A 16,335-nucleotide genomic window follows, 5' to 3' on the forward strand; every position below is an offset into this window, starting at 1 on the left:
CAGGGGTGGGTGGGGGGTGTGTAGGGAGAACGCCCCCTTGGCACGGTGTCGGGGGAGGGAGCAAGGGAAGGGGGGGGAAGGGGATGGCTTTCCCTCTCTTACTTCACTTTAAATACCTTTGCAGAGAGCTCTGGCCACTGTAGTAAGGTCAGAAAGCTTCACCTGCAGTGACAAAGGGGCCTCCTTGTGTGGCTATCGCTGCCTCTGCAACATGGATGCACAGCACTGCAAAATGAATGGAGACTCTTTCCAGGTAAGTGATGGGGTCTGTGTGCCTGCTCTTCACAGGAGGGGCTGTGGCTGCCTCCCCCTTGCCCTCCCCATGCTTGCAAATCTTGTCCCCTGCTCTCTGCGAGGCAGTGTGACCCAAAATGAGAGGAAACAACATATCTGTCTCAATGCTTTTCGGTACCTGGTTGCCACCGTTCTCCCTTTTGGCAGCTGGCACACCTGTCTGTTGTTAATTGTTCTCACAAAAGTGCAGTGAGAATTAAAACGAACATTGTAACAGTATCCTTGCATATGCGGCAAGTGGAAGAAGCAGAGACAAAGACCAGCAGCTAATTAGAGGTCTTAAATCTGTGTGATGAAAGCAAGCTGTCTTCTTCTGTTAAAGCAAAGCAGCTGAAGCTATGTACTCTTCTGGTGGAGTTATTTGTTAAATTTTGGGACTCTGATGTCCCCTTTTTTAATGTTTACTGACTTTGAACCCTTTGCTTTGGGAAATACAGGCAAGTCCCGAAGCCTGTGCCTTTCGATTACAGGCACTATAGTTACTGTAGGGGCAAGTGACATAACCTGAGACCAGTATGCTTAATTGTTAGGACCAATTCTGCATGTGCGTGTCCTGTACAATACTGCTGAAGCCAGAGACAAGCTGCAGAAGGTGCACAAAAAGGGCTTCAGGTTCTACAAGCCTTTTTAAGAGTGGAGCAATCAAGGAAGCCTGGTTTCTACTGCTTTCTGTGCTGAGGCTGGACTCCCACAGCAATTCTCTAGGGTCTCACCTTGCTACTTTTCCAAGTTGCACAATTCCTTGGTCCCAATGGCATCTATGGGAGCTGAGCATCTAAATGCATTAAGAAATCTGACTTGGAAACTAGTTCGATTAGGAATCTTATCTACTTTGAAATATTTTTTCTTTCTCCCCCCCCCCCCACCCCAATCTGTATATCTAGTAAGTCTAGAATTAGAATTTATGACACAGAGATGAATTTTTTCTCTGACTGAAACTGTAAGCAAAACTTCCTCTGGCTTTAACAGTGTTGGAATTCACTCTGAAGGGCTTTGACTAACCAGCTCAGGAATGGATTAGAAGGCTGATAGGTCTGCATTATTGCTGCCATGTGTGTCAGAAAGGCAATATCAATCTATGTGCAAAGTGGTTAACTAAAAATGCAGATTTGCATTGCTCTTAGGTAAACCTATCCTTGCACCTACACATTACCTATCTTTGAGATTGTACTAGGTCCAGAAATTGATGTTCCTGTTCATGTTCTTATTTCACTTCCTGAAAAAAAAAAAAAAAAAGAAGGAGCTGGAAGCAAATTAGAGCTTAACTTATTCCACACTACATTTGTAAATTACATACATGTCATATAGGCAATATTTCAATGACAGTGAAACAATTTCTTCATCTCTTAATCATAATCACAGTAATAACAGAATGGTAGAACTATCCCAAAGTTTTCCTGTGTGGTTGCTTAAGGGGTAAATGGGTTTAATTAGCCAGTTGCTACATCGCTCCTGACTAATTTTCCTCTTGGTCCCCACCATGTAAGAGCTGGGCTGGGTCCATGGCTGGGTGAGGACCCAGGAGGCACAGAGATGCTGTGGAAAGTGTCACAGTTGAACAACCGACAGTCTTCCCTCTGGTGCATAAAACCAGTGTTTCTATTACAGTTTCCACTAGAGGTTCCCCATAAAGGTGGAAAACATTTGTATAACATTTGCAACTTTTGGAAATAAAGCCAGACAGAAAAATCTGTTGCCAGTCTCTGGCGAGGGATTGTCAGGTTAGCAGCAGCCTCAGAGGCAGTCGAAAGAATCATCAATTATTTACTTTGCAAAAGAATGCAGTTCCTTACAACATTGTCTCAGAAAATGTAGTCCCACCAAGAACTTTATGGCTTCAGGGCAGCTGGATTTGATTATCAGTTTGTCTGCCACAAAGACTGTCTTTTCTAAGGGCAATATTTGGGAACTGGGACTCTTTATACTTTGATTTATATGTTAAATTAAGCAATAGCTATAATGAGGACAGGCTCTGACTGAAAATACAGATCTTCATAAAGAAAAATTCAGTGGATACCTTGAGTCAAATTTTGGCCCAGGGCTGGTTGCATCAGTACCCATCTGTGCTGCAGATGTCTGGTGTGATCCTTGAAATACCAACCAGGGACAATTTGTTCAAGGCCAGTAGATGTTAAAAAACCCCAAACAAATAAGGCATTAATGTAACTTCCAAAGGTTTGTGATAGTTGTACATCAAATTTTGGGGAGATCATATAGCGGCCTTCCAATACCTGAAGGGGCTACAAGAAAGCTGGGGAGGGACTTTTTACAAAGGCAGGTAGTGATAGAACAAGGGGAAATGGCTTTAAACTGGAAGAAGGTAGGTTTATATTAGACATTAGGAAGAAATTCTTTACTGTGAGGGTGGTCAGACACTGGAACAGGTTGCCCAAGGAAGTTGTGGATGCCCCCTCCCTGGATGTGTTCAAGGCCAGGTTGGATGAGGCTTTGAGCAACCTGGTCTAGTGGAAGGTGTCCCTGCTGATGGCAGGGGGGTTGGAACTAGATGATCTTTAAGGTCCCTTCCAACCCAAACCATTATATGATTCTATGATTCTATGAAATTTACTCTGACATCAGAAAAATTAAGTGATTCTGGAAATCTCAGCAGGCACTTACCTGCCATGTCAAGCATCCAGATAATTTTGAAAATCTGGCCCCACTCTGGGACTCAGTTTCCTATTTCTGAAATAGTGAAATAGCTCTTTCCTACTTAACAAGTTGGTTTTGTTTTGTTTTGTTTTGTTTTGTTTTTTTCAAAAAGAAACACATGTCCTGAGACATACTAAGATATTCTGCTAATGAGAAATGTGAAAATAATTAGAATAAATATTCTTCTTGCTTGGGAAAATCAGTGGAAAATCAATAAGAGAAAGGGAACAAACATAAATGAAAACACATCCTGCTCTAATTGAGTCTTTACTCACTGTGGGATTTAGAGAAGACCTAAAGGTTTGCTATAACATTCTTTTTTTTGTTTGTTTGTTTCTTGTTGTTATTTTGTTTTTGAACCACCTTCCATATCCCTGTTGTGAATACCACCTCTCCTGGAGCTACCTGGAAGGTACAAGCAGACTTGAAGGGAGACACGAGCTCTGCACAGAGCTTATCCACATTTCTCTGCTTAATCTTCAGTGTTAATGAGAAGAAAGCCTGAAGGAAGGTCTTTTCACTGTAGCTGAATCCAAAGTGCACAAATGTTTCCAGTCATCCCTGAGCTTGATACACGTGAAAGACAAAGCAAGGCAGAGATGATATTAGACTATTTTCAAGTCCTTATTGACTATGTTGCTCTCACTTGGGCCCTGGTTAGAGAGAAAGAATTTGTGTCTCTGCCATCATAAATCAGAGCAGCCCCAGAGCCACTCTAGGTCTGGCAGCAACAGTTGCCTTGATTCCCACTTAAAGCAACTCTGTGCTCTCTTTACACTGCTGATGCCATCAAAAAGGGAAATGGAACAAAACAAAATTGACTCCTAGGGCAAATGTAAATCTCTTTGTTTGTTTGTCTTCTTTTCTTTCAGGAATCTATGTACATTGAAGAGTCCTCAAATAAAAATGGTGTGATTTCTTTGATTTTCTCTCTGAAAGAAGAAGTTGGGGCATTGGCTAAAGTTCTGCGCACATTTGAGGTAAATATTTTCCTGCAAGTGACCTGACCAGGATTTTATATTTTTGCATTGCAGCAATATTTGCTCAGGGTATTTGTGGTCATGTTTGCGATTCCATTCTATTGCCACAATAGGGGAAAGCAACATGCATTTTTTTTTTCCTGTGATTAAAATCCCTTAAAGTCTTGGAGCAGAAGTAGCCTTTTTAGGTTAAAATTTTATTTCAAACTTTTAAATTAAAACCTCTACTTTTAATTGATATGATGGTGGAAAAAATGCATTTTCTCCATTTAAGAAGGAAATATTCCACTGTAACAGCTTGAGTAAGAGCTAAAAGTGAATTGAGCCATAACCTGAGATTGATGTCTGAGTGTGTATATGTACGTGTATATATATAGACAGGCAGATATAACCTGAGCCATGTGACTCACAGTGCATATGTGGCATGAAGTATTTCTACTGAGGTCAGCTACTGTCCTTTTGTCCACGTCAGTAAATAAATAAGCCCATCATCTCTTACCAGTGGTACTTCTACAGAAGGGGGCAGAGTATACATACAAAACAGCATCAAAATTACAGTGCTTTGTTTACACCAAAGGGACTCAGCAACTTCTACTGACTGATTTGGAAAGCTTTTGGGGAAACAAAGAGCCATTTACTTTTCAGGACATTGTTTGCCTATTTATTCTTGCAGAAATATTTCCTGTATGTCATGGATGCTCTCTAGAAAGCACGAAATTCTTGAAATTTAGGGTGGTTGTGTTGCAACACGCACAGCTGTGTACTCTGTGCTCCCAAGTGAATATACTGTTATATTGGCTTTGTGACTTTTTTTTTAGAGCATCATCATGTAATAGTTGTACCTGAAAGCAGCTCTTTCTACAGAACACTGTAAAAAGCTGTGGCCTGCATGCTTTCCACTCATAAACTGAACTGACTAGGAAATTAAAGGTTTGTGTCATATTAGTACAAATAAAAAATAGTTAGGATTTATAGGACATATCTGATTTATTAAGATGAAGGAAAATTCATACCAACAATAGCAGAGCTAATATAAATCTGTGAATTTACCACTGTAATACAGCTCTACAGAATGTCCGTATGTTGGTGGTGTGCATGTCTGCAAATGAATTAAGGAGTCTGCTGATATTCTCTGGTTAAATGTACTTCTGTCTACTAACCAAATTGCTGTCAGCTCTAAAGGAAAATCTGCAAGAGAGCTAGTATAGGAAAGAGAGAAGTAGCCACTTCTGAGATGTGACTCTTGCCCCAAAGCAGGTACCTAAACTAGACCAAATGAATCATGGTTTTCCCCAGTGACCCTGATGGCAACTGAGGGGACGGGGCTTAGCTAAAGATTTCTGCATTGGTGGCTGGATGGTTTCCCATCCCATTGAAGCCAATTCTTTCTGTGCAAACTTGCAGTCTCCCTCAGCACCAAGGCTTGACAAGAAACTTGCCACAGGTGCTCTTATATCAGTTTTGCTTGCTGTTGGCAATGTATCAGGGAGAGAGATGGGTGTCTGGAGGAAAAGGATTTAATGGTACAAGCCTGACCTGCAAGCTTCATCTCCTCAGGGCTATCATTAGTGAATTCAAGAGCATTGGGGTGTGTAAACCAGAGCAGCCCTTGGGCTGCTCTAACTCAGTGCAAAGGACCTCAGTCTGTGTATGGCAATGTAAGACTCATACGCATGCATGGCTGAGATAACCTCCACCCTTTTTCACCTGGGCCATAACCATGATGCTTCAGAGACACAGACTTTGTGCTCAGTGACATCCGCAGCAGGCAAGGAAGGTGGCGATATGCAGGTGAAGGATGGGAACAAGGAGGAAGACCTGGGGAGGATTTTTTTTCCCCTTGTATCCCTTCCGTGCTTTAATAAAATCAACTGTGAGATGCAAACTAGCTACAGGAATTAGTTCAGACTCTCAGTTGGTGGGCTCTTCTGGGAAGGAAGACACCTCCCTTTGTCCCCAGGGTTTCTGTGGCTGACTCAGCACTGGCCTGGGAAAATGCAGTGTGTTTGTCTCAGAAGGGCAGCACAGGGAGGACATGTGAGGATGTCTGTTCTGGCTGTTGTTGCCTCATGCAACCACATGAAGTAGGAAAAAGGAAAACACAAACCCCACAAAATATGATCAGACTGTTCCCCAAAGTGGATGTAGCACTGCAGCTGTTGACCCCCATGGAGGGCCAGACCTTGTGTGGCCACTGGTGCTGATGGCCATGCGTGGTACATTTGTAACCGCTCTGATCCTTGCTGAGACTGAGGACTGCCCAGGCTGCCGGGGTCTCTCCAGGCACTTGTGCGTGGGAATGCAGGCGGAGAGCACAGCTCAACCCTCTCCCCCTCCCAGTTTACGCTTGAGAGTGGTTGATGGACAGTGCCTCCAGCACCGGCTTTGAGGATTTTACCTCTTTTGTAACCAAATTATAAAAATACTCCGGTACACAAGGCAGGGAGGAGGAGGGTTAAGAGAGCTGTGAATCTGAAAGTCTTGAAAACAAATCCTCTCTCAAAACAGCGAAGAAATTGTGGAAGCAAGATCCAGACTGAGACACAGGGAATTGAGGGGATACTTAAAGAAAGAAGAGATCTTATGGTGCTATCAGCAGCTAGACTGCCTTTCTGTAAAGGAAGTGTTTGTGTGGGCCTGGGGAGGTTTCCCAGGCTTTTTCATTCTCTCCTTGGTTTAAGAGCTGGAAAAGAAAAATTCTATTACTCTGGGAGAGCTGTTCTGTCACTCTTGTGTCCCTGCCTGGGAACAGCTCCTCACCCACAGGTTTATGTCATGCCCATTTCCTACTTCTGCACTGGGGTAAAAACTTGCCAGGCATTAGCCCCCACCACATCTTGATCTCCATGGTGAGCAAGAGCCCAAAGGGAGCTGCACTGTGCTCCTGCCTGGCCCTGAACCTGGATAACAGGAGGTCCAGGACTGCTGGCTTATCAAGCACCACAGCTGCTTCCCAGTCCAGACATAATCTGCATTCATCCAGGAGGCAAATCTCCCAGGGAAGGAAGAAGTGTCCAAACACAGCCTAGATGTACTGAGTAAGCCCTCATTGTGAGTCAGGATGGATTGAAGGTTGGGGAGCTTCATATCCAGGTAACTGAAGGCACAAGGCCAATGGCTACAGAGAGAGTGCTCACGGCACATAATTACGTCCTGTAACTGAGACACCAAGTTTAAGAGAATTTCAGTGTGTTTTGGGGAAACATTAAGGTTTGTCCTACTCAAACATCCCTCAGGATTGCTCATGCAGTCGACAGAGTGCTGCATGTTCTCATGTTTGTCTTTTTGCTCAAAGAGTCAAACTCTTGATTTCTGTTCAGGTCCCAGTTGTGGCCACAGTGACAACTGTTGTTTTTGCTATGTAGCTTAAAGGATTTTTTCCGAGGAATGTCCTCTATGTGTTCAGCTCCTTATGTCTGCTGGCTTTATGTGCAAAATATGCTTGGTTATATCCACTTTTTTTCTTATGTTTGCTCTTGATTTATATTCTCTCTAATGTGTTGGGCCAATCCACAATCCAAAAAGAGCAAACAGTCTGTATGAAAGAAGGCCTGGACCCTCAGAAGGGCAGACACATATTTAAAGAAAGACTATACGGCTTTTTAAGCTGAAAGCACTTCTATCTCTAAAAGCAAACCCAGAGTATGTCTATGGAAGGGTTTAGCATCCACTTTGGGTGGGAGAAGAGTCCTTTCCTGGTCTCACACACAAAAATAAGCAGCACTCAAGAAGACCTCCCCAAACAACAGGCCTCATCAGTCTCCTGAGCTCTTCTGACTCCTGGCTCTTGTTCCTCCTGTTTTGCAAATCCTTGCCTGGCTGTGTGAATCTGCTCCTTCTGGTCTGCTCTGCATCCAGAGTGCCCTGTACCACTGTTGACAGCAAAGTCCCTGCAGTCCCTTCTTCACCTCCCCTGTGGAGAGGCAGTGTCTGCAGGGCCAGGCTCACAGTCCTATATGCTATATGCTGTAATGTAATAACAGTTCAAACACACTCAGTAATAGGCAGATTATTAAAATTGAATCCAATTTGCCTCCATATGAGCTACTCTGCATGTATATTGTGATGTGGTAGAGATTTACTTTCTGCCTACCAAACTTTGCACTTGAAAAGCCTATTTGTCCATAATCTTTTTCTGTCTTAGAGTGCATACAGCTTCCTGATGGGTTCTGCTTGGGCAATGCCTCTGTCCTCATTGCAGGCTTGAGGGTGGCCATAGAGACAGCATAAACTTACCAGCAGAGTCTTAGCATCAACTTCATTTTGATAGGACTCACTGTACACTAAGGCACTGCTTGGTGCAGCCATATGCTGTTTATTTGTGTCATGCTATTACAGAAGATGATAACTAGGAAGACGACACTCAAATACCTTAGTTTGAAAGAGAACATCACACATAAGTAAAATATCATGCTTAAAATCAGAAAGACAGAACAGTTATTGTGAAATTATGATTTATTTTTTGATTCACTGGACACACTGAAAAGTTACAGAGTGTAAGTCCAGGTCACAAAAAGACAGAAATCTTCTAGGCTTCTTATCTGAATTTGAAAAACAAAGCAAAGCATTTTGGCTTAGACCAAGTGTTGCACTTGATGGGTGTGTTTATTTTCCTCCGTAGTTATAAAAACCTATTGAAATTGATATAACTTTTTTAAAAGAATAACAAAGTCCATTCTGAAAGAAAGAAAAGAAAAAGCTATCTCCCCTCAAAGACTGTCATTTCATCATTAAAAATGTCAGAACTAAACATTTCAATATGCAAAAAGGATTGCTCTCAGTTTTAACTGAGGTTTTTCCATGTGAATTTGTGAATACATTAATCTCCTCTGAAGTTATTTTCCTGATGGATTTACAAGTAGTAGAGGACAGGTCAGCTGTAGTATGTAGCAAACATTGGGTTTGAATATATTACAAGTTTGCCCAACCCATTCTTAGAGAGGAGCCTTCTATCTTCTCTTCACTGATGTGACCTTCCCAAATACAGAGCAGGACTTCAGTCCAGCCATCAGTGGTGTTACTTACACTGAATAGGGCTCTAGCTCCAAAGAAGCCCAATTGATTTGCACTAAGTAGTACTCCTTCTCCTAGAGTAAGTTACTGCTCCATGTGTGGACAGGATGGGAGTAACGGACTGTACTAAGTCAGACCCTGCACTTTCAGGGCCAGCAAAGATGACTGTGCTCTTTTTCTGTTTAGGAGCTTACGTTATTCAACAGAAAGTCCAAAGTGTCTGTTATCTCTTTGTCCCTTGGGAAGATATTGGCTCTGCAGTGTTTTGGGTTGTTTCCAAATCAGGAGAAGCAAGCGGTCACTTTGACCAGGGGGTGTGTTGGAGGTGTCTGCAGTGATAGGTGAACAAGCCAGGCATGCCTCTACCGAGAGACTTGTTTTTTCATCATAGTGTGTGTATGCACAGCTACAATCATTTTATTACACCTGAACTCACTGCTCCAAATATGTGTCCTCAGTCTGAACTCTCCTCTTTCCATGGCCAGGAGACCAGGACTCCTTGATCTAGTAAACCAATATGAGTATAAAGAGAGGAGTGGCCTCTTGCTAGGCGCTTTTGCAGTGCCACAGGCTGTCACATATGCTTTTTGGTTTGTCTTGCTCCATGTTTTGTGGCTAAGTTGTGCTGAACACCTCATACAAAATTTTAGGGTTGGAGCAGAAGTGCTGAGTGATGAACACAGGGGTTGTTCCAGGGCCAGCTGCCCTCCAGGGGCCAGCTCTAGGACCCTTTGCCTCTGTGAGCTTGTCATGCGTGGGACATCCTAATAGATGAGAAGAAGATGGTGAAGTACAGTCTTCAGCTGAGAAGCAGGCCCTCGGACAGTAAAGCTGAACTAGATGGCTGCCTTTGCCTTCACTTTGAAAAACCATGGCTGAAGGCATCACAGTAACTTCCTAACTCCCCTGATCTCCTGTGAAAATTAGGCAGTGAGTTTCTACTTTTGCTTTTGAAAGTGTCCTGCTTCAGGAAGCCCTGAACTAGCTTGTGGCAAGGATTAAAAGAACATAGCCTTAAAAAAAAAAAAAAAAATCAGGAAAGAGCAAGTATATCCTTCTTTTGGGAGATTCCACCTAAGTTCTCACTGAATGTTGATTAGTGTCACCGTAGGGCTGTCGACAGTTCTTCATCTGGTAACAATGTGCGATGTCCTGATGAAGCCAAACTTGCTTAATGACAACAGTCATGAAAACAAGCTGCAGACTGATTTCACAGCTGTACTTAGTTTTAGCAGCCATAAACAGGAGCATTTAGTAATGTGTAAACAGAAGGACATGTGAATGCCATGGGAAGTAATAGCCCGTAACATTCCCAGAAATTATCCATCCCCACTGAAAACTTCCCCATGTAGCTATGAAAACACAACTTTTATTTTCCAATGAACAGGTCATTAAACTCTCTGAGGGTGGGACTAAGTTCTCTTGCTGCTGACCTCTGCAAGGCTGATGATGTAGTGTAACACCAGGCTGGTTGTGCCCTGGTGTGGGGCAGCTGCAGCACAGGAGATGATCAGTCAGGATGGCATAAATGGAATAACTTGGGGAAGAGCCTGGACCCTCTTCATAGCCTCTGAGGTGGAGCCAAGGCTGAGATCCAGCATTGTGGGGTAAGTCAGACAGGGAGATGGGCAATCTCCTCTTTCATCCACCGTTGCCTCTGTTGTAAATTGACATCTGTATTGCCAACTCCTGTAATTCAAAAATTATGACTTATACAAAATGGACTTAGTTCTAACTTGATTTTTGAGCTCCGAGAACATGTCTTGAGACTTCTTTCTCTAATGGGGAGTGACAGAAATACAGTTAAATTGGATATTCAAATAATGAAAGCTGAGAACTTTCTTCCCAGGAGTGCAGGTTTTAAGAAAAAATCCAATAAATTTGGTTCTGATAACTTCAAGGGATCTGGCAATACTGTACCCCTATGGTCTCCACCAGGTGTTACACTTAATGCTACTTCAGTCCTCAAGGCAAAATCTGTTCTCAATTGTTAATGCTTGCTAAAAAGTATTTTAGAAATGGCTTAGTACACTGCTTTGAAGTAAATCTAAGGTGAGCGGCTATCCCTGCTCTACCAACAAGGAAGAACTCCAGCAGATATGTGGTTGTATGATAGGGTGTGTCTATGTAGGAAAGACTCAACATCTATGCTGGTCATAAACCTGAGAAGTAGGGAAGCACCAACCTGCTACAGGTTCTTTGCAGCTATAATGGGGTGAATTCAGCAAAGGCACATCTAATCTCATAAACCCTGGGCTCATCTGCTTCCTATAAATCAGCTCTAAATAGGAAAGGTAGAAGAGACCAATGTTAATAGTTCAGGTGTGAATCCAGCCTCAAACATGTGACAGCCTAGATCTTCTAAAACCAGTCAGGTTAAGAGTTAGGTTCCATCAGCAAAAAAAAAAGCTCAGAATTCATGAAATCACATAAAAGAAATCCAGAATTTTTATTAGCTGTTCTTTAAGGGCATACATTACCAAGATTTCAAGCTCTACTAAAAAACACAGATAAATTAAAAACTGCTCAAAATAAAAAACTGAACAAAAAATTACCCCCATTCTCCTTTCTCAGGTAACTTTGTCTTTGAAGTTGGAATTTTAAATAAGGCATTGACTACTGTGAGAGACCTGATGTAACTGCAAGATTTGGCAATACTGAGGATACAAAAATGTTTTGAACAATATAAAACTGTGAAGAATAAACACTAGATGGAGTAGTTGGACTAGAATGAAATTGAGATTTGTAAAGCCACTCTAGTAATAGAGCCACTGTAAATATTTTGAAATCAAAGGCTTAGTAGCAAGGCACAGCATATGAGAACATTTTTCTCCAGGAGTGCTAGTTCAAGGAGTTGGATAAATGCTGCTGACTTCTTGCTTTAAAAACAGTCACCAGAAGGGTACTCCCTTCAGCTTCTCTGCTGTGAGTTCCTGAAGCCTCAGCACGAAGAGGTAACAGGTTGGCTCTGTGCATTGGTTAACTGCTGGTAGCCCTCAAATAAACAGCAAACCATCTTCACACTCCGTGGGAAAACTCTTCTGCTTATCTCAAGTGTAAGAAAGGAGATGACTCTCCATAAGCTCATTCTTCCCTCTCCTTTTTTTTTTTTTTTTTCTTTGTCCCCACTCTCTTAGGTTGTGATGAGAGTCTGTGAGGCATTGATGCTCCTGCTGCCTTAAGCATGCTTTGTGCCCACCTTGCAGCTTGTCTCTTCATTCCCAAACCGCACATCATCTCCTCCTTTCTGTGGGCACTGCTGTTTGTGCAGCTGTGCCCTGAGCCAGGCTGCATAGTTGGTACAGCAGAAAAGTCACCTGGCTAAAAAAAAAAAAAAAAAAAAAAAAACAAGGAAAGATACAGTTGAGGAACCTGTGTGACCTCTGAAACAGCTCTGCTATCTCTAGGGGAGGGATGCTGAGGCAGGGACGAACACTTGTGGTTAGGGGAGGGAAACAGGGAATAATAGCCACCGAAGAGAAGTCCATGCTACGCAGCCTCTGCAAGTTGTGGAAAACCCAGTCAGGGCCTGGGACCTGATTCCCCCATGAATCTACACAGACAGAATATAACACCCTGACACATCAGTGCAAGGTGAGACTAAAGCAGCACCTCAGTGTGCCTGAGCCAAGCCTTTGACAGGGGAGGTTTTACACCCATTCTCCACCTTTGTGAGCGGCTGGGCAGAGCAGGTGAATGGCCCTGGGCTCTGGGTGCCAGCCCCACCTTGCCACACTCCTCTCCACGGCGTGGCTGTGGCAAAGGGGCCAGCAGCCCCTTCGCCTGCTCTCTGTCAAAAGCTTTCCAGCCCCGAGTCATCTGAACTTCCAGCTCCGGGCTGCCCCACCTCCCACCTCCCAGCTCCTCACCAAGCGGAGGGTACAATGTGCTGTCTGTTTGTGAAACGGGGCTTTGGAGGCCTAAAACAAATTGTCCTCAGGGCCCAGGACAGTGGCAGCCTTTCTGTCCCCCAGACGGCCCCACGAGGACAGCATCTCTCAAGAGCAGCAGTTGGTGAATGCGCTTTTGACCTTTTCAACTTATTGTATTGGTATCTAGCCAAACAATTTAAGTTCATCTGTAGCGTGCGACACTCAGGAAACAGAGGAATGACATGCATGCTGTTTCCTACCAAGTAATAAACTGCCTTTTGTGGTGGAGTGAATGAGGCCTTTGCCGTTGATGGCCACATGCCCCTCTGTGCTGTACAAGCACTGAGAGGGCAAAGAAAACCTTAAATGGCTTGAGAAGCTCAAACTAGAGGGAGGTACAGGAAAAAAAAGCTTCCCTCTTTCTTCCCTGTAGGTCACAAGTAGGTCCTTGCGGCATTTCTTCGTGTATGAAATCCTGACCCCACTGCAGCAGGGGGTTTGACACTCACACCAGTGGGGCTATTATTCCACTCCATCTAGTTTGGGGTCTTAAGCCTGAAAGCAGCAAAGCAAAAGCTTCTCCAGGCCTGCTGAGTACCGTGTGTCAGCTCCTCTGACTCTTCTGTGAATGATCTTCTGGCCCAAATTTCCTCCAGGTGTTTGTTTATTCCTCCTCCAGGGGACAGAAGCCCAGACCTGGGCTTGGTGTGCAAAGGCTGCGGCTCCAGTGTGAGCCTGACAGGAAGGTCAGGTGGTAAAGTCAGCGCCAACTCACATCTGTTCAAAGAGTTTTTCTCAAAAAAACCCAAAGTAGTATTTTCATATTCAAATTACAGTGTTCAGGAAAACATTCAAGTTCAGCTAAACTGAGATAAGTTTTCCTGGACTTGTGTTTAAGTGACTGGAAAAATAGGATTTTCAGCTACTTCTTGCTTTACACATTGACATGGTGGCATGTCTGAGGTCAGGTACCCACTGGCCATAGTTACCAAGACTATAGTTGCCAATGATCCCTTTCTTCAGAGATAGAAGGCACTGCTGCTGGTCAGTGAAGATATTTGGTGAGACAGGATTTGAATTTCTCTGCTAAAGAAAAAAATTATTTGCTGTGAGAGTGATCAGACTCTGGAGCATTTGCCCAGAGAGGTTGTGGAGTCTCCATCTTTGGACAAACTCAAAACTCAAGGGGACATGGTCCTGAGCAATCCGCTCTAGCGGACCCTGCCTGAGCAGACTGTTGGACTAGTGATCTCCAGAGGCCCCATCCAACCTCAGCAACTCAGTGATTCTGTGATATTGTGATTCTGTGATTTAAAACACACATGTTCTTATTTGCACAAACCTGGACTGCCTTGCTGGTGCAGATCCACATTTGCCATTGGATCGCTGCCCAATACCTGCTCACAGCCCTGGAAACTGTGCAGATGGCTTTGCAGGTGACTGTGCACTGTCTTGGCAGAAGCTTATCTCACAGGGTACCCAGGTGCTTGCTCTTCCAACCTACTTTCAAAATGCTTATAAATACAGCATTCACTTTCTCATTAGAGGGTTCTCTACAGGTGAAACGCCTACTTCCAGCCTTGATCTTGGGGAAATGTTCTTGTCCATGCCGACAAGCTCCATTGTGGACTTGCAGTACTGGAGCCACCATTTACAATACAAACCCTGTTTACAACTTGCATCTTGCTTCCACCTTTTTCAAAGGTTATGTAGTGCATAGTCTTTATGTTGGTGCTCTGCACAAGGGTGAATCCTGAATTCTCGTTCTTCCTTTTTAGCCCTCTCCTTGTTGTGAAAGTCCTCAGTCCAGTGGCCACCAAAAACAAGTCTCTGCTTTTGAGTTATTTGGATTGTGTAGTATGGGTTGTTGACTGACATATGAATTTTAGCTAGTCTTTATGTAATATTTCTTCCCCCAAGCCCTGTGGGACCAAAATCTCTCTTTCTCATAGGAAAAAGGTATAAACCTGACCCATATTGAGTCGCGACCTTCCCGTCTCAACAAAGATGAGTATGAATTCTTCATTAACTTGGAAGGCAAGAATGTCCCAGCACTGGACAAGATCATCAAGTCCTTGAGAAATGATATCGGAGCAACTGTCCACGAGCTTTCACGAACAAAGAAGAAGGACACTGGTAAGGATACACTGACAGGGGTAACATTGACAAGGAATATTTACATCACATAAATATGTGACTTCTTTTTCCTCTAGCAAAAGTGTTCCTCATGGATCTGTAGGGCTGCATTGCCCTTCCTCTGCCTATTTTCTTATGTTGTAAGCTTTTTCATTTGGAGATTTTCTCTCAGTGTAAACTGCCATGCTCCATCTGTTGCTGTGCTTCTGACTAGGTCTCCTGGGAACTGATGTTACGGTGTTCTGTTGTCATCTGTCTTGTTGGTTGGCAGCGTTCACAGTCTCTTAAAACAGCATTGTTGTGGTGGCTTGTTACACTACTTGCAGAAATTAACAAGGATCAAAGGATGATTGGAGTTACAGTCTGAGGGATCAACTTGCAAATCCCTAAGAAATGGTGCAGGAAGTTGTCTATTTTCTACTCCCAGTCTCTGCCCTATTTTAAAATACGCAGCATTTATATACACAGCTTTGGGCAAGTCATGCAGGGTGACAACTTTTGTTCTTGATACACACCTGTAACATGAAGGAATATAAGGGATAAAGGTGGGATGCATACTACCATGTTTAATGCAGATAGATTAGCTCAACAAGCCAAATGACGTCCCCTGAATCTCTGACCACCATCCCATAGCCTTTGGATCACTGAGCACTGAAAGACACTGCAGAGCTTGTACAATTTTAGCCTTTTCCTATGTTTTCTGCCCACATGAAAACTTAGAAGAAGAGAGACGAGGATCTCCATGTGGAATGCACTACATCTGTCTAGTTACTATCTGCCCTTATTCAAAAAACCCACATAAAATTGATCACAGTTTAAAAGGGCAAACACTTCCAGCAAAATCTGCAGCCACACGCATGGACTTGGCTTGTACAAGGTAGATCAATTCCCCTGAAAAATCCAGGCCTTGATCTGCCTCCTTTTCCCTCCTACCTTGTCGTTCCTACCCAGTCTCTGTTCAGTACGCAGCAGAGTCAAGCCTCTACAGCGCCATTTTGTGGAAAAATGTCACCCATTGAAGACCAACTTTTGCCTTCCTAAGGAAGGATGACTCCCTGGAGTTTCCAGGGAGGCCACCAATGGGGTGTCCTGGAGACCTTTACAGTGCCTGTGCATTATGCATCCCAGCTGGGGGACTACCTTATTTTGAACACTTCTCTGAGAGAGCACTCAGATGAAAAGCAGCTGTATTTTAACTTTTAAGTGATACACAGAGCCTATGAACCCAGTCAGACCTTGCCATCTTGTATAGCGAGGCCATTCAGAGTCAGTCCATACAGAGCCAGCAGTGGCAGGTAGGTATGTTACAATTGTGATATAGGGCATCTTAAAAATAGATGTAAAATTTTAAATCAGAAGATGGGGAGGAAAGTCTTGCAAGGGGTTAT

The 16,335-nt window shown here is 43.5% G+C and overlaps 1 protein-coding gene across 1 annotated transcript in view; it reads left to right on the forward strand.

Annotated features, from left to right (window-relative positions):
* Window positions 1–157: 157 nt before the first annotated feature.
* PAH (phenylalanine hydroxylase) overlaps window positions 158–16,335 on the forward strand; it is a 37,573-nt gene continuing 21,395 nt past the window's right edge. The window contains exons 1-3 of the mRNA XM_010167581.1: window positions 158–253; window positions 3,819–3,926; window positions 14,764–14,947. Of these exons, the coding sequence (XP_010165883.1) occupies window positions 212–253; window positions 3,819–3,926; window positions 14,764–14,947 (334 nt within the window). The 5' untranslated portion in view covers window positions 158–211. The remainder of the gene's footprint in view (window positions 254–3,818; window positions 3,927–14,763; window positions 14,948–16,335) is intronic.

This window comes from Antrostomus carolinensis, unplaced genomic scaffold (genome assembly GCF_000700745.2).
Source record: "Antrostomus carolinensis isolate BGI_N321 unplaced genomic scaffold, ASM70074v2 scaffold10355, whole genome shotgun sequence".
Taxonomy (NCBI): domain Eukaryota; kingdom Metazoa; phylum Chordata; class Aves; order Caprimulgiformes; family Caprimulgidae; genus Antrostomus; species Antrostomus carolinensis.